The 27,497-nt window shown below is 41.9% G+C and overlaps 1 protein-coding gene and 1 long non-coding RNA gene across 2 annotated transcripts in view; one reads left to right on the top strand and one right to left on the bottom strand.

Annotated features, from left to right (window-relative positions):
* Window positions 1-4,339: 4,339 nt before the first annotated feature.
* Window positions 4,340-7,028, bottom strand: LOC148409162 (uncharacterized). Its single transcript, XR_015868646.1, has 2 exons — window positions 6,643-7,028; window positions 4,340-6,015 (listed from the first exon to the last, which is right to left on the bottom strand). It is a non-coding gene; the product is annotated as an uncharacterized LOC148409162 (long non-coding RNA).
* Window positions 7,029-18,016: 10,988 nt separating this feature from the next.
* LOC148409161 (voltage-gated potassium channel subunit beta-2) overlaps window positions 18,017-27,497 on the top strand; it is a 71,899-nt gene continuing 62,418 nt past the window's right edge. Inside the window, exon 1 of the mRNA XM_088440894.1 lies at window positions 18,017-18,325. Within this exon, the coding sequence (XP_088297020.1) occupies window positions 18,024-18,325 (302 nt within the window). The 5' untranslated portion in view covers window positions 18,017-18,023. The remainder of the gene's footprint in view (window positions 18,326-27,497) is intronic.

The raw sequence follows: 27,497 nt of genomic DNA, 5'->3' as shown, positions 1-27,497 counted from the left end.
ATTTCCGAGTGAACGTAACAACAATCTAATTGGAGAGCAAACAGTCATATACTTTTGCTCGCTTTGATTGGCTGGCACTTTCTTAATGCATGTTCCAAGCAGAGCGAGCACAAAGCACATCTAGATGTTGAGCACGGAGCGAGTGCTATCATTCATTACTCGTTAATTGCTCGATAGTGGCACATATAATTCCATACTTAACGATTTCACCTGCGCCTGAGAGAGGACTCTTTTCACGCGCACTCTCTTTTTATCTCATTGACAAGGAAGTACTGATGACAAAGCTGACTTTCTTGCTCGCACACAACATCGTGACACATCAACACGGTAGTAAGTGAGCATGATAGAAAGTAGTTCTAAAACTTTTTTTTTTTTGGATGAAATTTTTACCGGGGCATAGCAGATCAGCGACGTGAGGTGAGGTTCGTGGTTTGTGAGGCAAAGACTCCTTTAGTGTCAGATTGACAAATATATACAGTGGTACCTCGGTACTCGACCATAATCCGTTCTGAGGTGGTGGTCGAGCACCGATTTGTTCGAACACCGAAAGCAATTTTCCCATAAGAAATAATGGAAAGTATGTGTGCACAAGTAAATGTGCACAAGCAGTACATGATAAAGATAAAGATAAATAAAGCATTATAAACCATTTTGTATAATTTACTTACGTTTTGGAGAGTGGTTGATGGCATACAGGAATGGATGTGGAGAGGACGGGAGGGAGTTACTCCTTCCATGATGACGCTAGCTAACTGCGACGCGAGGTACTCCGCGTTCATATTTTGCTATAATTTCCTTCTTCGGTTCAATAGTGGTCCTCATTGTTTTCCTCTTTGCCTTCCCCTTATCACTGTGTTTCTTTGGACCCATTATTAAGGGCTAGAGCAACACGAAAAAGTTTAAATCCGGGAAGAAATACTCGAACAAACGTCTTACTCCGCTGGCGGTCTGAGTTGAACTGGCGCTTACCCGCTGGCCGAGAAGGGCCGAGGAGCGCGTTCGGGTCGGCTCGGCTCGGCTCGGCTAGGCTCGGCTAGTCGAGAACCGAAAATCTGATCGAGGTCCGATGCATTACCTACTTGATTTTTTTGGTCGAGCACCGATTTGGTCGAGTATAGAGGCGTTCGAGGACCGAGGTACCACTGTATACCAAAAAGGGTAGCTTATTGAATCGGCTCCTGGTTATTTCATGTCTCATCAGCATTCTTCATAAAACACGCACGCGCACACACGATACATATTACAGATATGGAAAGGTGAAAAAAAAACCTACATTTGCTCAACAGTCTACGCCCTCCATGTTTTGTAGTGATGTTCGGGTCAGGATATTTTCAGCATGCTGGGAGTGCATGTACGGTAAAATATTACCCGCCCCGCGCAGCTGGCTCTATTTTTCGAACCCATCCAAGCACAAGAGTAAAATGCACAGAAATAATGTTCATAATAAGCAGCATTATTTCAACCTGCATTTCGTTGAAAAACTGACCAGCCCCAACCTGAACCGAGATCAAATGAAAATTTAGACTTTCTTTACCCGCACAGTAGCACCGCACGTATCTCGCTGACCGGCACATAAGCCCACAAAGCCATTCTTTTCGCGTGTATCACTCCGTTTGAAAAGAGCGCGTTATCTTCTGCCCCGTAGTTTGAATCAATCCTTCTAGCTGTGGCGTGGGTCTACCTATGTTAATCACGTCCACTTTTGACTGAAAGTCCAGTTTTGAGTAATTTTTAAGCTTAGAATGCTGCTCATTGCTGCCTCACCTCTCGTTTCATCCCTGTATTTGAACAGGAAATAGACAAACTCAGCGATTTTAACGATACAAACTGTTTGAAATTAGTCATACATAAAAATCAGTGGACAAATATTAATATAAATTGAATGTTAAAATTATTTTTTTTACTTGTCATGATGGCACGTGACCGTACGTCCTTGCAGCCAGTCAGGCACGTGCCCCGGTCAAATATGTCTGGTGACGCCGGTGTTGGAACAGTGCTTTAAGTACTGTACTTAGCCGTATGGTCTACAAACACTTCTCAATTTTAGCCTGCGCATACCTGAACTTTTTACGACGCACGGAAACTTCACAGGAGCACCACAGAACCCTGTCTTCTTACATTTCACTTTTGCACATTGATCAGTAATACATGGACATATTCTGCATATTCACTATCTTGATGGAGAAAATCTAAAGTACTGTTCACAAAATCTGTCTCCACACCGTATAGTTGAAGTGAAGTAGAAGTGACCTCTGAGCTACAGGCTAATAAGAGCTGCGTCACGTTGCTTCTCTCTAGCGGTGAAAGGACGACATAACACGTAAATGCACCAAAATCAAAACACGGTAATTAAATCGCTTGAATATCAGTTTTTACTATTGTCTTAAAAAAGGTAAATAATCCGTATATTTTAAAGTATAAAAGCTAAAAACCTATTACAAAATCATAAGGGCGATTTTAAAAAAGTGACCTTGTTTATATACAATGTTGGTATAAAGTGGCTTGAACTGAGATGCAATGTTTGCCTCCCATTTCCAATAGCAATTTGCGCTGTATTTAGGAAAGGCTGGGGGATGTTTTTTCTTATCTCAATATTTTATTTTAATGGCCCTTTGAGTGCCATACAAAATTTGTTTAAAAAAAATACTCTATTGAGCTATCTTGAGCTTTTTGTGGGTCGACTGTTTTTGTCATGATCAGTCTGTGTTTTGTTGTGGGTTATTTAGTTTAAGTTATAGGTTCTCTGTGTTTTCCAACACGTGTCATTACTGTAAATTAACCTCACCTGTCGCCCGTGTGTGTCCTCCAGTCAGTTTGCCCGCCCCTTGTTGTTCCCAGGTGTCTTGCGTCTTCATTAGTTCTGTTAGTATTTAAGCCCCAGTGTTTTACCTCATCCCTTGTCTTTGTACGTCTTCCCCTCGCCGTCTTGCCTCGCGCTGCCCTGATCCCATCCTTCCCGTGCTGCCTCCCGTTCCTCGTTGCCCCCAGTAAGCTTCAGTTTAGCGTTTTTGTTTGTACTTTGTGTTTTTCGGTTGTTTCAACCCAGCCTTTGTTGTCATTAAATCACCCTCACTTGAGCCTTACCCCAGTCAGTCCTGCATTTTATTGGTTCCGCCTTTCCCGCATCCCACACCTCCTCTAACCGACATGCCCCACCGTGACAATTTTGTGGGAGACCTTTCAAGGGTCCCTCCGAGCCTTTATGAAGTGCAAAATGGATCAAGTCAAATGCTGTTGTGGAATGTAGGTTCTCCATCCCTGCTTTAAATTATTAAGGTGCTTTGGAATTCCTCTCAAATTGTATATTGACAAACCTGCTTTGAAATCAGGGATCAAACATGAGTGTGTACTGTTCTGGAACCAGGCAGTGTGAGTTCAAAGAAAGTAGTCTCCATTTATCATACTTTTTATAGGTTTATGAGTATAAGCACAAATATGCATGAATGTCCACTTTGAAGCATACTAGCCTAGAAAAAAATCTAAGATTATGTTGATATACAGTATTTTCAAAATAACTGAATGCTTGGGTTAGTTGACTTGTGACTGTTAAAATTATACAAAAAGTGTGTGTGTGTGTGTGTGTGTGTGTGTGTGTGTGTGTGTGTGTGTGTGTGAGACTAGCTTGAGCATATATTTGTGTTTCCGATAAAAAATGAGAACTTAAGTTTGCCTTTTTTGAAGTTGCTTTTTGAGAGCCATCTTGTAAGATTCAAAAGTGTAGGCAAGGGGTCCGTGCTCAGACTCATAACATGATTTCGACTGGTAGTTTTGTCCAATCATCTCCCAGAGGTGGACGACATCAGAATTCTGTGCATTTATTGGTTTAGACACTCAAACATTTCATGTCCTTCAGATGTTGCTTAGGGGTTAAGAAAAATACTTCACCATTATCATCCATGCATGCCAAGAAAGTAAAAAATAATTGAATTATTTTCAAAGAGGCATCTTGTTGAGTCAACTCTGCAAGCAATTTTGTGCACTCTTTTTGTTAGATTAGGCCACTCTTTCTCAAATAGTCTCAATAGTCTCAATAGCCTTAAGACTTAGCATTTAGGCTTAACAGTTAACATTTGTTGAAATTTATGTTATTTATGTAGCTTTCTTTTCTGTTAATAACGATAAAAAAGGATCAGATTTTATTGTAACAACTTTTTTTTATAGATGATGTGTCATGGTTTGTTGGATTTTGGGTTGTGGGTTTATTTTGAGGGGTTCTGTTCCTTTCTGTTTTCATATGTGCTCCTGCTCCTCTCGTGACTCCCTGCGTTAGTTTTGATTTAGTCCACCTGTCCATGTGTCACGTTCACCAAATAGACATTTATAATAATTAGGCAATAAAGACAGAAAAGGCACTCAGTTTTATAATTTTCTCGAGTGGGATCGAGCGGGAGAAGGAGTGTAGCGTTTATTTGTTCACTGCACATTCGTTCTCCAATGCTACTTCTAACACCCCCCATTTTATATGATACAGAGGCATCTGATTACATGTAAAATTGGCAGACAGTATACTTGTTTATGTGTTAATATTCGCAAGAATCCTTTATCAATCTTCACATTCTCTGGTAGTGGATGTGAGCTCAGAGGTCCTGTCGTCACCTCCCAGGGGCTCTGCTGTCAATGTCCCCTTATCAGCTGTTCGCACTCTGCAGTCGAGTTGTCCTCTTGTAGCCACACCCAAGCTGAAAACACTCATTTATGCTGAAAATATGTACTATCATGGCAAATGTATAATAACTACTAAAAATGATTCCTACATTTCCCTCCTGTTTATTCTACAATTGCCCCAAAAATCCTCATCAAAAGAACTTCCCATAGGCTTTAATCAATTGAATCATGTACTGGATAGCAAATTTGAAACTCCCTACTGTTTAGTCATTGTCATTAGACTTATGAAGTGTCGAATAAGGTTACAGGAGAAATCACTTCATCGTCAGTTTGGTCATCAGTGTCTCCCCCCACAGCGCCATGTCTGTTCGTGTGCAAAAGATACATTTCTTGTAATTTAGAATTTGTGGAAGCGACTGCAGATAAGTCAGACAAGTAATGCGCGAATGCAGGGAATACAACAACATCCATACAGCACAAGAATTGAGGTGAATATAGTTATAGAAACCATGACAGAAAACACCAAATTCTTATAGTTACCAAATACTTCCTCCCACCACTCATCCCATGCAGAGGTGGACATTCCTGAGTGTTCTTTCATCTTTCGATTCAGGATGCGCAAGCCTTCCATGGCTCTTGTGAGGGACCCTTCTGGAGACGTATTATTGGGATTGAAAGTACAGCGCTGGTCCCCAAACAGCGCAAACGGCACCTCTCTCTGCCAGTATCGTGTCAACCGCAATGCGGTTCTGAAATGGCATGAGTGATGTAGCAGCCAATTGTGTCATGATCTGTCTGTGACAAATTGTTCTTTAATAACTATAAATCCTTCTTCAGTATAGTTCCCCAATTTCTGTTCATTGCAATGGATGTAGTTGATTCGGTCTACATTTTTATTGGGTGTAATGCATATAAAATAGATTCCAACCCCGCTGCAATTTGATTAGCCAACTTATACTCATCTGGCACGCTGCGGAGAACCCCAAGTACGTCCAAATAGGTTGGCCCACCATCCCACCAAGAAGTACGCCACCTTCTGTAAGAGTAGTGACACCAATGCACAAACACCAGACGCGCCCTTCAAGGAATCGAACAACTTGGTGCATGCACAGCCTTCACTGCAACAGAGACTATACAACATAATCCCACAAGATTTACCCACATGATCGTCATGTCGACCGAGAACCCCTAATAAGGTAGGGTGTCTTGAAAACTTCACTGGCCTCAAGTGTTTTCAGATACTATAAATCTGCTCCCACCTTCTCACCTGACTTTGCTCACCTTTCCCTCTTTTTGGGTAACTCGGTTGAGATGATCTTTTTACAATGTGTAAGGTGTATCCAAGAGTTTCTTGCTGCTATTGTTATGGCTGTTGGTGTGGTCAGCAGTACTTGGTGAGGGCCTTTCCCCCTGTTGACACATGAATCACTCCATGTGTCAATATAGTAGCCCACCTGAAAAGATTCCTTTTTTGGAAGAATTGGCTTGTTATTTGTGCTGACATAAATGCTATCAATTAGAGTTGCTCCCCTCGGGTGACTGCTGTTTTTTTTTTGTTTTTGTTTTTAGACTGTAATACTCTTTCGGCATGTAGAGCTTGGTTAATGTATTATTCAAGCGTTCCTGTCGCCTTATCTAATGCTTTCCAACCCATTGGTGAATGGAGTGTTGCACATTGGCATGGAGGGCATTTTTTTTTAATTGCTCCTCAAAAATGCTTCCTTCAGTATGATCTTCAGGAATGCCACTATTTGCCTTGAAACATGCAATCAGGGACACCGTCGCCCTCTTCCAGTTTTATAGCCTCTCTCTGTCTCTTTACATAAAATTGACTAGTATTCTTATGGTTTCACTTCACAGTTTTAAAGACTCACTCTGTCTGGACAGTTTTATAGACTCACTCTGTCTTTTCACGGAGTTTAAGTACATACAGGACACCGTCGCCCTTTATTACTGTAATACTATTTTTATACTATATAGTTATATATATTGTTAGTAACAGTCACTCATTTCCCCAACAAATTTAAAGTGACTTACCTGAGTTGCCTCTTCTCCACTGGCTTCCCTTCAACCTTTGGTCCCCAGAAACAGAGTTGAGGGTCAGTTTCGGTCCCGAAAAGGGGGTTCCCGCCGTGGCCATGGTCTTTCCTGGTCGTCAGCTCTGCCCCTGGACACCTCCGGTATGTTGGAATCCTGGGCTCGAAGGACCAAATAAAATGTCAGGTTCACCAAATAGACATTTATAATAATTAGGCAATAAAGAGAGAAAGGCACTCAGTTTCATAATTTTCTTGAGTGGGATCGAGAGGGAGAAAGAGTGTAGCGTTTATTTGTTCACTGCACATTCGTTCTCCAACGCTACTTCTAACACCCCCCATTTTATATGATACAGAGGCATCTGATTACATGTAAAATTGGCAGACAGTATACTTGTTTATGTGTTAATATTAGCAAGAATCCTTTATCAATCTTCACATTCTCTGGTAGTGGATGTGAGCTCAGAGGTCCTGACGTCACCTCCCAGGGGCTCTGCTGTCGATGTCTCCTTATCAGCTGTTCGCACTCTGCAGTCGAGTCGTCCTCTTGTAGCCACACCCAAGCTGAAAACACTCATTTATGCTGCAAATATTTACTATCATGGCAAATGTATAATAACTATTCAAAATGATTCCTACACCATGTTACCTGCCCCTCGTGTGTCCTCCAATCCACTCCCTTAGCCTATTGTTCCCTGCCCATCTGCTGTGCGTTAGTCTGATTAGTTTGTGAGTGTATATAAGCAGAGTTTTTGTTTCAGCCCGTGTGGGATCATTGTCAATGTCATATTGTCTCTGTCTCATTTCGTACTGTCGTCTTGTAGTCCCGTCTCGCCCATCGTTCCTCAGCTCCGTGTTTTTCTGCCGCCTGTCCTTTAGTGTTTTGTTTTCTGTTTTTGCCAGCCTGCCTGCGCCCTTAGTTAGAGTTTTTGCCGTCCTGTTTTTTCCCGCTTTTGTTCCCGTTCCTTAATAAATATGGATTACATGAAGCCCCTGTCTCGACGCCCTCCTGCTTTTGGGTCCTCCACCTCCGCAACAACGCCAGCCTTCCTACCCGCCTCGCACCGCCGTGACATAATGATCACTGCGGCAAGTGGAATGTTTAAGAAGCACTGGATTAGGCAAAAAATAATAGTTCCCATAATCAGTTATAGACAGTATTAGCAATTACTGAGAAAAAAAAGCTCCATCACGGTAAAACGTCAACACAATGGTGACAAAACATTCTGCATAGAGGGTGCAAGGTGGAAGAAAATAAATATTGTGCTCTTTTGTTTTAAATGTAAATTGCTACTTTTTGTTCGACAACAGATGGCTAAAAATAAAAGTGAACTGTTCCAAACCAGAGCTCCATGCATTCTTACACAAGCACAATTCCAGTCATATGGTATATATGAGCATAACTCATGCACATATCATACTAATTCCGACGACTTTTAACCAGGAGGACGCCATCACCGGAGAAGATAAAAAATGCCCCCCTTGCCCGCAGCAACCCCCCAGCTGCTCGTATGGCCGCAGTCAATTGCAAGAGCGCTTCGAGTGGCTTAATCCCAGATGATCTGAGTTTTCATAAACCACTGCTGCAAAGAGGCAGATGCAGATGTGGCTCAGACGCATGTGTGATGCTGAGGGAATGCACTCTCTAAGACACATGTATGAATGGATCCTCACAATTTCATAACAACTCATGTACTCGATTCATTCTGTTGTTGCCTCTTTAAGGTGAACAGACCTATAATTAATACTGACTTTGGACCAGTACAGCAAACATTTTAACCAGAAGAGATTTATACAGTGAACCCTCACTTCTTCGCCGTTACACTATCATTGATTCGCAACAATGCATATTTTTTCTTTTTTTTTTTAATTACGCGGATTCACCACATTGCAATTTTTTTTTCCATTACGCAGATTCGCGATTTCAAGGATTTTTTTTTTTTTTTTATTAAACATTTAACTTTTGCAATAGCTCCCAAGCGTGCTGCTCCCACAAATGCTTGTACAGAGCCTAAACGCCATCAAAAAATGATGACAATTGCTGGGAAGGTGATACTTCTCAAAGGGAAAAGTTATGTGGCTGTGCCCGTCATTTGGGAGTTGACGAATCTACCGTTCAGCGAAGGCACACACACAAGCACACGTTGTCCGGGCAGATAGCATAAGGAGCAGACCTTCGCCAGACTGTTGGAAATGTCTTACCTAGATTTTTTTTATATAATAAAATGGTATTTCAAAAGTAAGTACGCTCCATTGTAATAATCTTTAATCATGTACAGATTAGACTTTAATTCAACGTCCGGGCCACTGCTAATATGACCGCAGCTGTGCAAGACTTCAAAGGAAAAGATCATGCATCCGTGCAAGTAAGCAGGGGGAAGTCCATGTTTACATTGCATTGGCGGGCAGGTTTGGTTTATTGTTTTGGAGTTGCCATGTTCAGTTGTGAAGTTGTAAGAAAAATAAAACCGACGTTGTTGTGCCATATGAGTCCAACTGCTCTTTGAACTGAGCTGCTTTGTGGATGAGGTACTCCAGTGCAGCCTACGCAGTGTCTCTCTCTCTCTCTCCCCCCCAACACGTTCACTACTGTACTGTAAGGTTTAATAATTTAAGATTTAAGTAAATATGTGTAATGCAGTAATAATTGTCTAAAATAATATGTATAGCATGAAGACTTTTCACATTTAAAACAAAAGTTTTTTTTTTTAAAAAGTGGGTTTGCCACTTTGCAGATTTTCAGCTATCACGGCCGGTTCCGTAACGTATCTACCTCGATAAACGAGGGTTCAATGTACATTTTTTTTTTTTAATATTGTGTCATAGAAAAATTGGACTCAGACCCATCATGTTGTTGAATGAGGTAACCAAAAATGATCAACATCCCATAGAATCATCCAGTGAATTGCATTCGTGCACGTAGGCAGGGGGAAGTCCTTTGTGTGCTCTGTTTGGAGCGGGCATGTCACGGGACAGCTATGCGGGTCTTACTATAGAGATTTTCATTAAATCCAATTCAGAATCCCTATTGAATGTCGCCAATTCTACTTTATTAAAAGTAAGACATACGTATATGACATTGAACTAAATCTGCTTCCTGTCAGTTTTTGTGTAACTACACCGTACACGCCCGACTAAAGAAAAAGCAGCAACCATCATGTCACACACCAATTACATGACTGTGAAGGAAAACATCAAAATAAACACAACAAATAATCCATGGATATCTATGCAATAGCCATAGCTGCTTTTATTTTGATGTTGGTCTTCACAGTGGTGATTGCGTAAAAGCCAGATTACTCTTGCTGTGATGGCAGAGTGCTTGGCTTGGCGCCGGTTTACAACTCTGTTTATTGCCATCCCATCACATAGCTACCAACGTCAACACACCATGATTAAAAATCCTGAGATGTATCCAAATGAGGTCAAACATTTCAAAGTCAGACAGAAAAAAATGTCCATCTATGCATTAAACATTAATGACTGCAAATTTCTAAACAATATGGACTTTCTATTACTCTATAAAAGATGACATGTTTCAAGTAAACAAATGGATGTAAAATTTATCTGATGTTTTACTTCATTACAACTCATCAAGTCACTTAGGTTTATAGTATGTAATCAAATAACCAGGCTTCCGTCAATTTTACTGGTTGGTGTGTCAATCATATGGAAGACTGGAGTAGTGGTTGTCGTCCACACACCATGTTTGTGGGATAAACTACTTTATTTATCTTTACAATTCAAAACTGAATGAATGTTTACAAAAAATTACACTTAAATGTCCTAAAATTGTCCAAATGCTCACCATTGTCTCAAACTATGATCATTTTTTTTTATTCTTCTCTGAAAACAGACACTTCAGCATTGTGTTGAATTGGAACAAGACATTTGCAAGCATCTACTTTTACCTTTGAAAACAATTATACATTTCTGACATAATGCCAAATCCTTTTTGAAAATGTTATTTGAAAACTGGTATTTTCTACACTTGTCAATTTGGAAAAAATATTATAAAGGAATGAAAATGAAAACTTGCTTTGAAAAAATCTAATTCATCTATAAAACGACAAAATAATTGACGTGTGTTTCTTTAACATAAATTGAATCCTTGACAAGAACATATTAAAGCTGATGTTAAACAAGACATTTGCAAATATCTCCTATTACATTTGAAAACAATGATCCTTTTCTGACATATTTCCAAATCCTTCTTTTAAAACGTTTTTTGAAAACTAGCATTTTCTACATGGCCGGCTGCTTTCTGTGGGCTTGTTCTGCTCAGAATCTTGCGCACCTCTGCTGATGTCATCGTGAGAGGAGGGTCCTGTGCACACTCCACGCCCAGCATCCTTCTCTGCTGTTCAGGATTCTTAGTGTCAAAGCGAGCGTAGAACTCGTTCAGCTCATCTGGCAGAGTGGCTTGGCTAGATGTGACTGGATGTCGATATTCCGTGATGTGCTAAAGTCCTTTCCACATGCGTTGAGGTTCAGCAGTGGAGTAATGGCCCTCTAGTTTCTGCATGTACAGTCCTTTGGCCTCTGATGGCTTTACTCAGGTCATATCTGGTCTTTTTGTAGTCCTCAGCGATGCCCGAAACAAAAGCAGATGTACATGTATGTAATTTGGCCCTCACATCACAGTTTATCCAGGGCTTTTGGTTAGGATGTATTCTGAGACGTTTAGTACTTGTATTTGTCTCTAGGCATGTGCTAATGTAGTTGGTGACTGTGGAAGCATACTCGTTCAAATCTACGGTGTCAGTGGCTCCACACATGGCTACAGTTTTAAACACGTCACAGTTTATACAGTCAAAGCAGTCCCGAAGCACTAAATCAGTTTCAATAGTCCTCACATTAACAGCTTTACTCACTGGGGGAGCCCGCTTGAGAAGTTGCCTGTAGGACAGATAACATCCCCAGCTGTGCACTCAGGGTTTGCTCATCAGAGCTAGCTGATATGTTTGCGGGCATCTTTAACATGCCCCTTGCACAAGCCTCTGTCCCCACCTGCTTTAAGGCCACCACCATCATGCCTGTCCCCAAGCAACGCATCGTGACCTGTCTGAATGACTACCATCCCATCGTGCTCACCCCAATCACAATGAAATGTTTTGAGAGGATTGTCATGACGAACATCAAAAAGACCATTCCAGACACCGTGGAGCCTCTCCAATTTGCATTTCGCCAGAAACGTTCCACTGATGATGCAGTCAACACCGCCATTCACACAGCGCTCACGCACTTGGAGGGCAAGGACACATATGTGAGAATGCTCTTCGTTGATTACAGCTCAGCATTTAACAGTCATCCCTGACAAACTGACGGACAAGCTATTTGCACTTGGTCTGGCACTCCGCCTCTGCAACTGGTTGCTGAACTTCTACACTGGCAGACCCCAATCAGTCAGAGTCCACACACGCACATCCAGCACCAGGACTTTAATCACAGGAACACCCCAGGGCTGTGTGCTGAGCCCCCTGCTTTACACACTCTTCACCTATGACTGTGTTGCCTCCCAAAACACCGGCACGTTTGAGTATGCGGACAACACTACAGATCACTGATCACTGGTGGGGCTGAGACAGCATACAGGAAAGAGGTGGCAGACCTTGTGGCCTGGTGTCACAGCAACAATCCCCACAACATGGACAAAACCAAAGAACTGATCATAGACCCCAGGTGGCAGGTGGAGCTGCACAAACCACAACTCATCGATGGGACTGTGGCGGAGAGGGTGAAAGACTTCAAATATCAGCACCTACATCAGCGAGGATTCCACCTGGTCCCAACACACTTGACAGATCAAGAAGTCCCAACAAAGATTGTACTTTCTGCGGAGACTGAAGAAATTTGTCATGTCAGCTAAGACTCTTGACAACTTCTACAGATACACAATCCAAACTGTACTCTCCACCTCCATCACAGTCTGGTACGGCAACTGCACGGCATAAGACAGGAAGGTTCTCCAGCGTCCTATCAAAACCTCACAGCGCATGCATCTGTTGAGCATCCTTACCCTCACTGCAGGACATTTACCACACCAGGGTTCTGCGGAGAACACGCAACATCATCAAGGTCAGGACACACCCACAAAACGACCTGTTTGAAATGCTGCCATCAGGCAGATGCGACAGGAGCCTGTGGGCCAGGACTGCCAGACTGACAAGATGAGTCTGTGCCAGAAAAACAGACATGAATTTGGCACCAGGTTCTCAACTGTGGATTTATCCAACTCAGTCCATCTCTTAACGCCACCATGATAATTGTGCAATTAAAAAGTTATCAAGTTGATACATAAACGCATGCTTATCCATGCTTTTACATGATATCCGTACAGTCCACGGCCTATATTTATCTCACAATAACCATGAGATGTACAAACACACATAAAGTAAAACTTCTCTAAAACGAAACCTGCATGTGCAAAAAAATCCCTCATCGTGAAAAAAAAAAATAAATCCATGCATTGAAGCCTTTCCCTGTTTCTTACTTCGTCATACAAGGAAAATTCCCACTGTCACATAAAAAAAATACGTTTTTTTTCTGCATTTGTGTTGCACTGAAATTCACTACGGCAAAAACAAGCCTGCAGGAAAAGTCATGCTTGGTTCATATTTGACGCGCCAGCACGCATTTTGCAGCACTGTATACTTAGAGTGGCTGCCCCCCAAGCCGACAATATTGACTCTACAGCATGCAAACAGCACTACTCTATAACAGATAAATGATCCTGGTCGATTCAAACGATCCAAAACAGACTCCTCATCCTTCCCCATGGTGGTGCTTGCCAGGAGTTGTTTACGGTATTTAGATCACTGTATAGTGGGCTCCCGTGTAACGAGATTAATCCGTTCTGTGGTTGTGGTCGTAAAGTGAATTCGCCAAATGATGGGCAATCCAAACCAATGTTAAATAGCTAATGCGTTTAGAACACAGGTGTCAAACTCAAGGCCTGGGGGCCAGATCCGGCCCGCCACGTCATTTGACGCGGCCCGCGAAACGCCCATTCCAATTCAAGTTTCCAGTCAAAATATCACATTTGTAAGTCAATTTGAAATTGTTTGGGGGGAAAAGCAAGCGCTTTTTGCCCTCACCATCTCTCTGATTTCAAAACTAGTTGGAAGTGTGACAAATACACCCAAAATGTATTTGATCACAGTCATCCTCTGACAGAAACTGTAACTGCAACATGGCCCTCGATAAGAATGAGTTTGACACCCCTGGTTTAGAACCCCATGTAAAAACATCAAAATTGTACATACATATTAAAAATTGGTACCAAAATAGTATAGTAAGTGCTACGTACATGTAGCACATACATATAACGTATAACATACATGTATACAATCAGAAAACATCATAAATAAAAATGATAGGAAGGATTTATTTACCTTTGAGTGCCACTTGTTATGCCCATATTCACTAATAAGGGTTATCTCCAGCTTCGTTACTTCATAAATCATTTTCTTACTGCTCTCTAACATCGTTAGCAATCTTGGGACCCATGGCTAACCCTTTCAACTTTGAATTAAGCAGTAAAATGCACTATAAATACGGTTTTGTAACCACTAACAAACGAACAAAGCTTTTCTGTTCAGCCTTTGTTCAGCCTTTTTGAAACAAGTGAGGCCGACCAATAGCAGACCACCGTCTCCGTGAGGAGCCCCCGACCAATAGCAGAACTGTAGTGACGCATTGCAGGGACGGCAACTGAAAATAAGTGTAATTACCTAAAAATGCCTGCAGATGGGAGACGAAACAACACAAATACAACCATGCCCCTAGGGTCATGACAATTTCAAAACCGGGAAAATGTCAGAAAGAGGGGATAAAAAAACTCGAGGGTCCACTGTATTCCTTTTCAGACAAATCATAAAGGTGTTGTAACCAGCAAACCTCCATAAGCAATATTTCCTCTGCCATGTTATGCATTTGTAAAAAAGTTCCTGTTAGGTTCACTGAGCTAATACTCGCCAAATCCAATGACTAAAACAAGAAAGAGAGAAGGCACGTATCTGCTCATGCATGAGGAGAACGAGACAGGACCACAAAAGGCTTCGGTACTGCCACACTCTGAGGCACTTCCCCTTTGCCCCTAGTTTTATTATCTTAGAGATCCCTAGGTTACATGAAGGTTCTGGCCCTAAAGGGTAGAAATGCATGGGGAAGCAATATGTGCGTCCGGAACTCAGAATCTTGTAATACACATTTGTGAAAGCTGAGTGCGCGCCTGTGTGTGAGTGGCACAATGCAGTATGCAGCAACATGTTCCAGTAAGTCGAACGCTCAGGTCCACAACACTTCCTCAACCAACTTATTTTTTCCGGGGGAGCCTTCAGGTGACCCTGGGCCCTGGGACTGTTTGACAGGGCCCTGAAAAGACTTCAACAACCATTATTACTAACATGACCCGGAACGCACCTGACATGTGTGGGACATGTAGCTACCCTAATATCTAATAAAAAGGTGTCAAATGTATAATCACTATGTGAATCAACAACAATAATAAATCATCTCAACAATTAAGAACATCTGATCAATATAATTGCTAACACATGATTGATTGGTACACGTGCTTTACTCAACTGAGTAAAGCCTATGGAGTTATGCTCATTTATGCTTGTTTGCACGTTCTGTTCATCAGGTGGCATCCATGGTGGTGTATATGGTTGAAGATCTCTAGCTTCCTCATCACCAAGTTGGAATTTTGTATGTTGTTCATGTGTGCTTGCCGGTGAAGACACCATCTCTTTTGGGTGACTGTTCTCGTTTGACTCCACTTGCTTGTGACATTGTTGATTAACTTCCTGCAACAATGAATGTTGAAAGCATACAACTTGCTGATTGACTTGTGTGTGTTAATGTGAGCAGTAGATCTCTTTCCTTGTTACTACAGTGTTGAAAGGGCTTTTTTACTATTCTGCCCTCAGTGTACGTGTGTCTTTGCGCACTTTGGCAGACAGCAAACAGTTCTTCAAAGAGATGAAAAAGCTGGAGAAGTTTGACGTTTACTGTTGTCTTCAATCCTTTTGAAGTTACAATTTATCTGTAAAACTGAAATAATACAAACCATTGAACAAAACATTTATAAACATAAAATGTACCTACATACACATCATATAAACAAAGCCAAAACATAACTTACAAGCGATGCCTTTTTAAACACAGTGTATAGAAACTTCGAGAACTGTTGCTGTCCAGTGGCTGTAATCACGGTGAAACCTGAATGCGTGGTTTGATGACGGCATGGTACAATCCCTACGTGCAGTTTAATGTGACTGAAAATAAACACAATTACCCCACAGGTAATGAGACGTATGACAATTTGTGCCCTATTGATCCTTTGTGTCTTTGTGATACTGGTTGTATCACAAAGGCATATAATAGATGTTGCCTCTCCTGTCTGCCTCTAGAGAAAGCTGCTAACCTGTACACTGCTCTGAATTTTATTTGCCAATCAAGCTATATGAAACTACATTACTTCACACCTGAAGTGACCAAAATCCCTTTTTTTTTGCCCATGTGACCTCTAGCTGACCTTTCAATGGCAGTGTGAATGGCACGGATCAAATTTTTTTCAAATGCAATTCAGGCCACTTCGGTATGCGATCCTAAAACCAATCCATATCTGATATTTAGTTATGAGATGTCAGTCTGAAAAGCCAGGTACATAACAAAGGTCACAATTTTGTGCTCAAAATGGTGGAAGCAGGTTGTAAAAACAAAACAATAGTGGATGCGATGGAGAAATAATTGGAGTGTCTCTCTCGGCGTTGCTCTCTCTCTTTTTATCCACTGCACAGCACTGCACAGAAAGCCATGGTGAAAAACCTTGGCCTTCCCCTCCTGAAATTCCTCCTTCAATGTAACAGTTTATTCTGGCTCCGGTATAAAAGTCATTTCAACATTGCCAGCTACAGTACTTAAGCACTAACTGTGTAAACACTAATGTTAAACATGCCTGCTGTGTGTGTTGCGTGTGTCCTCAATGTGCATGTGGGATTGCTTTGGGCCATTTTACATTCACACACTGGTCATATCCAGCATTTATTTGAAAATGTCAACGACCTCACAAAAAAAAAAAAAAAATCTTATTTCACAAAAATATTGGAAATGAGCATTAAGATCTATGGTGTGAAACTATGCCTATAGATATAAATAAGCCCCTATAGATTGGTCGTAGTGACAGTTTATATTCTTGGATAATACAGCCCTAGTGGAAGTTCTTTTCTTTACTTCGAGAATCTGTGTGTGCTAATATTGCATTTGATGAAAGACAGATTACTAAATCAGTTAGCATTTTTAAGTACACAAATAGCATTATCCTTTCTGCCAGTGGGTGCATATCATGACAAAAAATGGAGCCATATGTCAAGACGGTCTTTGCGAATGTGTTTTTCCCCCAGACTTCTGCTGAGGCATGCCTTTTGCTCTTTTTATTATTATTTTTTCCAATTGGAAACATTGGCAAAATCCCACTAACATCCCACTTTTGGGGGGATCTTTCTCCATTGTTGCTATTCCACCTTGTGTGTGTCTGTGAGAATAGCCCATGTAAAAAATAAATAAATAAATAAATAAATAAATAAATAAATAAATAAATAAATAATAAGGATAATAATAACATGGTTAAGGCAGAGGTTTGAGGTGGATATTTTTTATCTCATTATTAAATCCAATTTAGTGACTAGATTGCCACTGGCAGCCATATATACTCACACCATATCCAGGGACCCAATGGTAGATGAAACTACAGTATATTCAATGAGTATATACTAAAGAACCTTTATCAGACTTTTAGTATCAAAGTGCCCAGGTTTAGGTACATGGTGCCGATGTTTATTGGCTGACATGCATATCAAAACATTAACTGTCCCACTTTCACAATATTGTGTCCGGAGGTGAAGGTCAGAGTGTTGAGCTGCATCAGTCCGGCTCTTCTAGATTATACGACAGCCGCAAGAGTAGAGTTACTTCATCCGCTTGATAATCTGAACAAATGTAAGCTTGTGGAGCTTGAGCACAAATCCCCCAGTGTCCCTCCTTTGAGAGATCAAGAGAGAAAGATGCGGATTGCTTTTTTTTCGATACAGTTTTTATTCAAAGAGGCACCTCACATCACCGCCAGTAAGCAATTTCTTGCTGCTGACAGGTGTGTTCTTTGTTTTATTTTAGTCGTAGAAGCCGCAAAAGAGTGATCCACTACTTTTTGATGTTTTCCAGGGTCTGTGAATGCTTTTTTGCAGACATTTTGATGCCCAACATCCTCCAATCTTCACAGATCTTTATCAAAATAGTGCTGCCTTGTTTGGTTTAAAAGTTGCAAGCTGCTTTTGCCCATAATTCAGCTCACACAAGGCTGATTTCTTCAGGATAACAATGTTCGCCAGCCGTGGTGGCACTGGAGGAGGCAAGGGAGGAAAGTACTCTGTGGAGGACCTTTATGGCATCAGCAAGAAACCCAAAGCATCTTCCTCCACAGGGAGTATAGTGACCAAGGCCGGCGGAGCCCGGGGCAGCAAGACTGGTCTGGATCAGAAGACCGAGTCCGAGGCCCTGGCGTCTCAGATCCTGGAAGCAGCGCACAGGCTGGTGGAGCGTCGGCGACTGGAGCTTTACCTCAGAGAATGTGGCCTCTCGCTGGCAGACTGTGAGGCACAGCGCTCAGCCATGTCATACAGGTGACAATGCACAGGCATAATTTATTTCTTCTATTTCTAATCACGCCGAACCGTCGTAAAATGTCACTCTATTTAAATCTGTTCTGTGTAACATAATTATTTTAGTTACTTACAGATTCCATGCAAGAGAGAGATTGTTTGTGCCAGCCTAATACTGCCCACAATCAGTTTCACATGCACAGACTTGTGAAAAAAAGAACATTTTTAAAACAGTTGGAAAATCAACACAGGTGCATCAATATCTTAAAAATTTTAACCTGAAGAAAAAGGAATAAAATGTATTTTTCTAAATCACATTAATCTGTGATTTAGAATGTGATTTATGTGATTTGGAAATTTGGCAATGTGATTTAGAAAAGAAAATTTTGATAGGAATTTAAAAAGTTTACAACTTCCGTACAGACTTTAAATAAGAGTGTCGCTGCATCACCTGGTGCTGTGGAAGTGTGATCACACATCACACGGCAGAAACATAGCATACCTGGGTTGATCTGTGCCCCGCTTGGCATCAAACCCCACCCCCCCACTCCATACTATTAGAGAAAAAAAATATTCTATGAACAAGAAGAGTCTATTTTGATTTCACATTTGATGATTACCATTACCTGGTTACATATATGACTGAAATTACACCAAAAAAAATCATAACTGTCAGAGAAATCTCAGAAAAGAAGACTAGGACAAGCCTAGCTGCTTAAACAGCAAAAAGAGTAACTCAGACCAGCCAAGATTGACTTTTCTATGCCGGCATAGGGAAAAAAGCTTGGGCAAATGTAACTCGTGGGTCTTCCAACGCTAGTTTTCCACTGCCCAGCCGTTCCCCCCTGGCTTTTATTGAATAGAAGCATAGCAGATTACAAGACACAACAAAAGAGCCAGCCGGGCGCCACCGGCAGCTGGGCCAAGGTCCCGGCTCACACTTTCGTGCGTCAACAGTTCTATCTAAGGACAGGGTCAAGATGAACTAGGATTGCATAAATGGGTAACAATGAACTAAGCTCATAATGATAACAACCTAATATATGATTCCCTTCACATATCCCCCCTGATTATCATTATTAAAACACATCAAACGATGTCAAAAGCTATTGCTTGAGTGGGAAGAAAACTACCCAAAAACCCAGTGGGAAAAAGGTAGAAACCCTTCCCAAGCAAGAGCTTGTTACAAGGAAAAAAGAAAAAGCAAAAGCTAAAGCTCCTTTCGGTCCAATACATGTATATACACATCACAAACCATATCAACATCCTATGTCTAAAATCTTTTCCGTGGGTGCATCTTGAATGGTTCTGACAGTTGTTGAATCGTCGTCAGAGTCGGGGTCAGAGTCAACAGGTTGATAGTCAGTCATGGTCACGGTCACTTGCGCTGCTAACCCCAACAGCATCCATGATTTTGGTGGCACAGATCTTACACAGGGCACACCGCAGGTTATGCAGAAACATGACAGCAAGAGAATGCAGATGATGACAGAAGCAATGGCTACAGCCACGCCCTTCCAATTGCCAAAGAAGTCCTGCAACCAATGCAGGAAGGGGTTGAGCTTCAACTCCCTCTATACTTAGAGTCCTCAGTCTGCACTCCCTGAGCAGTGTCAGTGTCTCAGACAACGAGCCATTAGACAAAGTGTGTAAAGGAATAAATGCGCAACATTCACCTGATGGCAAAAGATTGCACACGCCACCCTTTTCTGCCAGTCATGTCGAGTGCCTGTCTGTTTTGAATAGTCATAAGTGAAGTAGCATGTAGTTGTGAAGCTGTGTGCGTAGAAGGTGCGTCCGCGATATCAGTCGACGAGTTTACTTTATGATTGACATCATTGAAAAAAATCAGTGTGTTTGTACACAGTCACTGGAAATAGAGCACCAAATATGGCAAATGCGAACCCGCTGCATTTGCTTTGTCAATCAATTTGTCTTTGTCAGGAATGCTCCAAGGCATGCCAATCCCATCAAAAATAGACAGAAGTTTGTCTGGTGATTGGGACTGGTGGTTTGTCAGTGTTGCATTTGGACCAATGGGTGGAGTTCTCAACACTGAAACAAACGTAGCATTTATCGCTGTTCCTGTGATGTCCGTCTGGAGCTGGAGGTTGCCCATGACGCTGGTGGGCAAACGCTGTCTGTCTGAGGTAGGCGTTGTTGGTCGTCTGGACACAAGGGCGCCGCCCAGCATCAAGCAGCATGCTGCTCGGAGGAGTGCTGGCGGACAGGCCATTCTCCTGAGAGGGGTGTGTTTACCACAAAAACCCTTTCTTCCACTGTGGTCTTTCGTTGGTGCACCGTCCGTGCACTTGGGGGCGCTGATCCTCACTTCGAGGGACTGGCGTCGCTAGGCCCGTCAACAGGGGGTCGAAGGATCTTGCACTGCGACTGGTGGATCCACCCGTCGCGTCCTTCAACTTTCACCGCAGTTGGTGTCGCTGCAATCATCTGGAACGGGCCATCCCAGCGTTCACTGTCCCAACGAGGTCGTCAGCACCTTGAGGAACACCTGGTCTCCGATCTGGACCCGGGTTTTCTGTGGGATAGAACACACTGGCCAGTCATTGTGCTTATGCATCTCCCTTGTGCCAAACAGTCTTTTCATGTGAACTGGAAAAGAACATCCACTAGGTGGCTGGTCATGGGTTAAGTCTGTTAGTCCGTATGGTCCTCCATATACTATTTCAAATGGTGATAAAGTTTTTCCTTCAGCGGAACAAATCTCATTTCTGTGGCCAAAATAAGAATGCAATCTGGTCGCTGTCTCTTTATCACTTGCATTGTTTTTATGCGTATGGCCTTGACTGTCCCATTTGTTCTTTCAACAAGCCCTTCTGATATTCAACAGTTCTCCAACTTTAGTAACAGCTTTTTTCACAAAATGCAATCAATTGTCACTTCTAATTACTCTCAGACTGCCAAATGTCAGTATGATTCGATCACACAATGCTTTGACAACTGTTTTTGCATCACAATGCGCTGTTGGGAAGAAATCAACCCACTTTAAGAATGCATCTAATATGACGAAACAATATTGCTTTCCTAATGCCTTATTTGATTCAATGTCATCCATATATATCATATGAAATGCTTCGGGTGGTTCTGGAAATTTGCCTCTATGTGGTCACAAATAAACTTGCGCATTATTGCAAAAACAGATATCACAACATTTACAAAAAACACAAACATTTTGAGTATAAAAAGTGAACCCATATGCAACTGATCATGCATATTCCCCCCTGTTGACACATGGCAAAGCTCATGTGTCAACTTTGCTGCTCATTCAAATCAGAATTTTAGTAACCATGGTTTTCTAACCGCCAATCTACTTTTTTCTTCAACATCTTGTTATGCTCCTTTATTTAGCCATTTTTGCTGCTACAGTTTAGGAGCTGATGTTTTCCTTGATATCAAGATGGTCTGTATGTCTTGTTCATCATGTAGTGTGTCAATGCGGTTGTCTTGTGCTTTGGCAACTGTGGGCACACCTATGACTGTTTCTTTGGCTGCTTTGTTTGCCTAATCGGTTTCCTGCTATAATTTGGTCATTTCTTTTCTTGTTGTGGTTTGGAAGCCGCGGTTAGCCCAAAGTTGATAAAACACATGCCATACTCGCTGTCTGTCCATATTGTAACATCTTTGCTTTCAAAAATTTCACACGCTTTGATTAGCGCGGCCAATTCATCTGCTTGCAATGAACATGTCGATTTTAATGTTGCTTAAAACAAAATTTACTACATATCCCACCCTTTTGCGGCCGTCTTCCCCTTTGCTAGCTGAACCGTCAAACTTCTCCAGTCGGGAGAGGGGTGTCATTCAGGTCAGGTCTTGGTTTGGTGGAAATTTGGGCGTGGCTTCCACAGTCGTGTGGGGTGCCGTCTACAGGCGTGGGCAAAGGTGTCGCTGGGTTTGATGCTCCACATTTAACAATTATAATGTGTCCCTGTGATACAAGAACCGCGGTGCAATATAAATGTCATGCAGGCGATAAGAGTGTCATTTTTTGGGGTGGGGGGTTTCCAGCAACAAAACAAATACATAGGGAACCCTCAACGTGAGGGAGTGAAACAACACAACCTCCACTGAAGCCTCCCCAGCCAATGCTGCGGCCAGCACCACCTGAACGCCTTCAGGGGTCGGCCCAGCAACTGCATCCAATTCCTCAGAGTAAAATTTGACTGGCCTCAGTTTCCCGTCATGCTTCTGCAACAAAACTGAAGTCATGAATCCCTGTTTAGCGGTCACTCTTTGCTCAAATGGTTTGCTGTAATCCGGTAGTGTCAATACGGATGAATTAAACCAATTCCAATTTCACACTGTCAACTGCCTCGTCAGCTTTTTTCATAACTGATATCAAGCAGTGGCCTAGTCAATTCAAAACAAATTTTGGAATCCATATGCTACAATAATTCATCAGCCTCAAAAATGACATCATTTGTCTTTTAGTCTGAGTTTTTGGGCTTTCGCAATGGCCTCCTTTTGTCTGTCAGTAACAATTCTGCCATCCTTATCTCATTAGTTCTGCCAACCTTCTTCCATTTGTTTCCACTTGCCCAAAATCTTTCTTGCCACAACGCCAACATCCTTATGCATTCAATTTTGTCTTTCAACTCTCTCTTACATCCTTCTTTTCCGCTACCACAATTCCTGTTTCCAACACAACACACTTCCACTTCTCCATCACACCAGAATGTCTGTTTTCTCCCCTACATTCTTCTACTTTTCTTCTTCTACTCCACTCTCAGCTGAATAGTCGATTTATCTAATCTCTGAGTGTTGGTCACTCACATCTACATTTTTGTTTGTCGTATAGTTCCATTTAGCCTTGCATTTTCTCAGCTGCTGTCAATATGTTCAGCCTGTTTATCCATTATCTACCATAATGCGATTTGTTTTTAGAAAAACTCTTGCAAACTATACTATATCAAACAATTAACATATCAACTGGTTCATCCTCCTTTTGCACAGTTGAATCTATTTTACTGTAAGACCTGATCCTATCATGCTAATCTCTTCAAACAATTATTGCATATAAGGCATCAATCTTCTACCTTTTAAATTCATATTTTGTAAGGTGCCAGGCTTTCTTCCGCTTTTGCGTACTTGTATTTTGCAGGGCCAGTATACAAAAATAATTCTGTCCTTTCTGCCTCCTTTTGTCTTAACATGCAGGGTTTGCTACTTGGATCATGAAATACAACTCCCTATCACGTGTCTATGCAATTTTCTATACAGGTGTGGTTGGTAGAGAAGGGTCGCATTCCTGTTTTCAGAAAGTGGAGGATAAATTACGAAAAAAAGGTCGCAGTCACGATCAAAAAGGGAGGCAGAGGCCTCTGATTGCCACCCCTGCTCTCCGCGCCTCTGTTTGTCCTGTTATCTGCAATTCTCGCAAGCAGCTTTGTTTGGTGTCTACTTGGCTGTTTTATTTTTTCTACAGGTCATTTAGTGGCTGCTGCTATTTCCAGATTCAACTTTTTCTCTTTTATCGATTTTGCTATTTGAAATTTTTTTTCAGCTTTGTTCTAACAAATTCAGTGGTCTCTATCAATTTGCCAATTACAAATATTTTCCACTTTGAAGAACAACAACAGCAACAACAACAAAATCAACTTTAGCAAAAACGACAATTCTCACAACTATGACAACAACAATAACAGCAACACATGCAGCAAACTGTGTGAAAATTTCAACAGAGCAAGCTTCACAAACTTACACTCACAATCACTTCTCATTTTCATACCACAGTCTCCCAAGCTGGCTATCATACGACAACATGCCTACATGTTATTAAGCTATGAAAACACAACATTTATAATTCAACGTCATCTGGCTATCCACCCCTGGCATAGCCTCATATCAACACAACAACTTTGTGTATTTTATTTGTGTTTCAACCACTAATTATTCATTGCCAGTTAATCTAGCATTTGGAAACATCCTAATTCTTAATTTAGTCTCAACTGATCCCATAATATATTTTTCCATTTTTCTCATTTCACCTGTGTGCTGAGAATTAACCCTGTGAATGGACCAGTTTCTGCCCACAAACCTCAGGTTTGAAACCATCCCAAATTTGTCATTTTGACTTTTAACCATGCAGACTAGATCAAGCCCGATCTAACAATGTATTTTAGCCAAATTTCAACAAATATCATTGTTTATTTCTAACAATCTAACATACAAACATGTAACACACCAATAGTTACATACCAGCAAACTGACAGATACACACGCAGATCCACATCACACAACATGCAGTTTACAACGTATATGCGGACTTTGTTAAGCACGTACAAGACACACTTTTTGCACACACCATTTCAAATGGCATCACTCCTTTGGCTTCATGTCAACCCTCAGTACTCAGATGTGGAGCTGAGACCCTGTCCCGAAAAGGGTCTTACTGCCGTGGCCACGGTCTTGCCTGGTTGTCAACTCCGCCTCTGAAAACCTCAGGTGTCTGGGTTTAAGAATATGGTGGTAAACTCAGGTACGAATTGTTGGTGTCTGTTTTCCACCGTTAATTTGGGTTTACTGTCTGGCTGTGTTAGTTGCCGACAGGTTAGTGGCTGCGGTCAAATCATCATCTGCTTTCCTTTTTTTTTTTTTTCTCAGCCACCTTCCATGGTCGTTTCGGTTTGGCTCTGTCAACTAAAGCCTTGCATTTAAACCACTGTTAACCATCACTGTTTTCAATCCTTTCCCTGTCCTTCAATGACAACTTCCGCAACACTTTCTCCAATCCACCACAATCATCCACGTCTCCTGAAAAACCGTATTGGATTTTCCATTTTTCCACATACTTAGTACTTTCTCTGCTATCTATCTCTGCCCGACGTACTTTTTCCTTCGATTCATCCACAAAACAACAACATTCCTTTTCCCATTTTGCCTCCTTGGGCGAGTTGCGGCCTCGGAGGACTTATTTCTTTTTTTTCCTCATGATTAACTATGTTTCCTTCGTCACGGGAGAAATGCTACGTGCCTGGTGTCGTGTCGGATACCGAGCTTCTACCTCGAAAGGCGGATATCCCCAGGTGTTTATACTCACGACCGTTTCACCAGTTTTAGATTTCCCGTCACTCAGGACAACCACTCCACATTCATTCCACACTCATACATCACAAAAATGATCAGTAACTGTGCACCGGATGTTAAACTTTCTCCTTTTTAAGTCAGGCCGTTTGTTTAAAGTCCAATTGACTATACGTTTAAGGTCCAATGGACCAGCCAGTCTCGTCAGACTGAACCCGTCACGACGTTCGTTTAAGGTCCGATGGACCGCACATTTAAGGTCCGATGGACCGCTCGTTTAAGGTCCGATGGACCGCACGTTTAAGGTCCGATGGACCGCTCGTTTAAGGTCCGATGGACCGCTCGTTTAAGGTCCGATGGACCGCACGTTTAAGGTCCGATGGACCGCACGTTTAAGGTCCGATGGACCGCTCGTTTAAGGTCCGATGGACCGCTCGTTTAAGGTCCGATGGACCGCACGTTTAAGGTCCGATGGACCGCTCGTTTAAGGTCCGATGGACCGCTCGTTTAAGGTCCGATGGACCGCACGTTTAAGGTCCGATGGACCGCCCGTTTAAGGTCCGATGGACCGCCCGTTTAACATCCGGTGGACAATTCAGACTCGTCAGACTGACCTTTTGTTCTTGCAATCTCTCCGCTGGTCGAGTCACTCTGGTTCGTTGGATGGTGTTTGCGTTCCTCCGGTGAGCGGTGTCCGACGTCTGGCCTCGTGGAAAGGAGGGCTTCCAGAATCTAACGGATTCCGACGGTATACCGATTGGTTCAGCTGTCGTCGATCGTCCACCGAAGAGAAGGCTTCTTAACCATCCGGCTCGAACGGACCAAGTTAGAATGTCAGAGAAATCTCAGAAAAGAAGACTAGGACAAGCCTAGCTGCTTAAACAGCAAAAAGAGTAACTCAGACCTGCCAAGATTGACTTTTCTATGCCGGCATAGGGAAAAAAGCTTGGGCAAATGTAACTCGTGGGTCTTCCAACGCTAGTTTTCCACTGCCCAGCCGTTCCCCCCTGGCTTTTATTGAATAGAAGCATAGCAGATTACAAGACACAACAAAAGAGCCAGCCGGGCGCCACCGGCAGCTGGGCCAAGGTCCCGGCTCACACTTTCGTGCGTCAACAGTTCTATCTAAGGACAGGGTCAAGATGAACTAGGATTGCATAAATGGGTAACAATGAACTAAGCTCATAATGATAACAACCTAATATATGATTCCCTTCACAATAACGTAATAGGAAGCAAATTTACTGACTTTGTGAGGATGTAAATAAAGATTTGCTCGACAGACTAGAAGCAAAGAAAAGCCTGTCTACATTGTTCAAGATAGTTTTCAGTGGCATGGGACATTGGCTGCCTCAAAACAAATTGAACAAAATATAGTCACAATACAACAAATGGAAATACACTTCGTGAATATATTTATCTTAAAAAAATTACAACAGGACTGCACATGGGAGTGTTTTCATTATATATTTTTAAATATAATTATTATTTTTTTAACATTAACATTAAGAAAAAAAACATTCACACGCAATAGTTTACTTAGCAATGTTGGTTCAACAATTCACATTGAACACAAACAGATAAACACACACTTTATTTTTTTAAAGAGCAGGATCTCAAACATTTTAGGGGTCATATAATTTCATATCATATTTAAGGATAGAAAACAATAAAGCACTCACTGTTGCCTGCACTTTGACGAGGTGGTTCTACCGGAACCACTTATTGACACTTGGGTCGCGAGAGCAATAAAATTGTCATCAGTCATAGTCTGTGCATTATGGGGCATACTATGATGGCCAACTGGGGAAAACGCGTTGCAAATGGCATTACACGAACAAAACAGGACTGCAGCAAACAAACAAATGAAAAAACAACTGCAAATACAAAAACAAACAAACAAAGAAAAACCCCTGCAAATAAAAAGACGGTTATGTATGTAACAGTGGTGCTATGAGCCCCGTATGACCACCAGAGGCGGTGCTGAAAGCACGGAATAAGCCTTCGCGCAAGCGCAAGACGAGAATGCATACCATCAAAACCATCACGTATATGACAACGGGGACATATATAAGGCAGTGTCACCCGGTAGTCTGTCCCACAGAACGTACCTTTTGGCTACTTTGGAGGCCTATGGATTTGGTAAACAATT

This window comes from Hippichthys cyanospilos, chromosome 18 (assembly GCF_059441005.1).
Source record: "Hippichthys cyanospilos isolate Australia breed blue-spotted pipefish chromosome 18, RoL_Hcya_1.0, whole genome shotgun sequence".
In the NCBI taxonomy this organism is placed as follows: Eukaryota; Metazoa; Chordata; class Actinopteri; order Syngnathiformes; family Syngnathidae; genus Hippichthys; species Hippichthys cyanospilos.
Note: the sequence above shows the minus strand (reverse complement) of the source record. Positions and strands in the feature narration are given on the sequence as shown.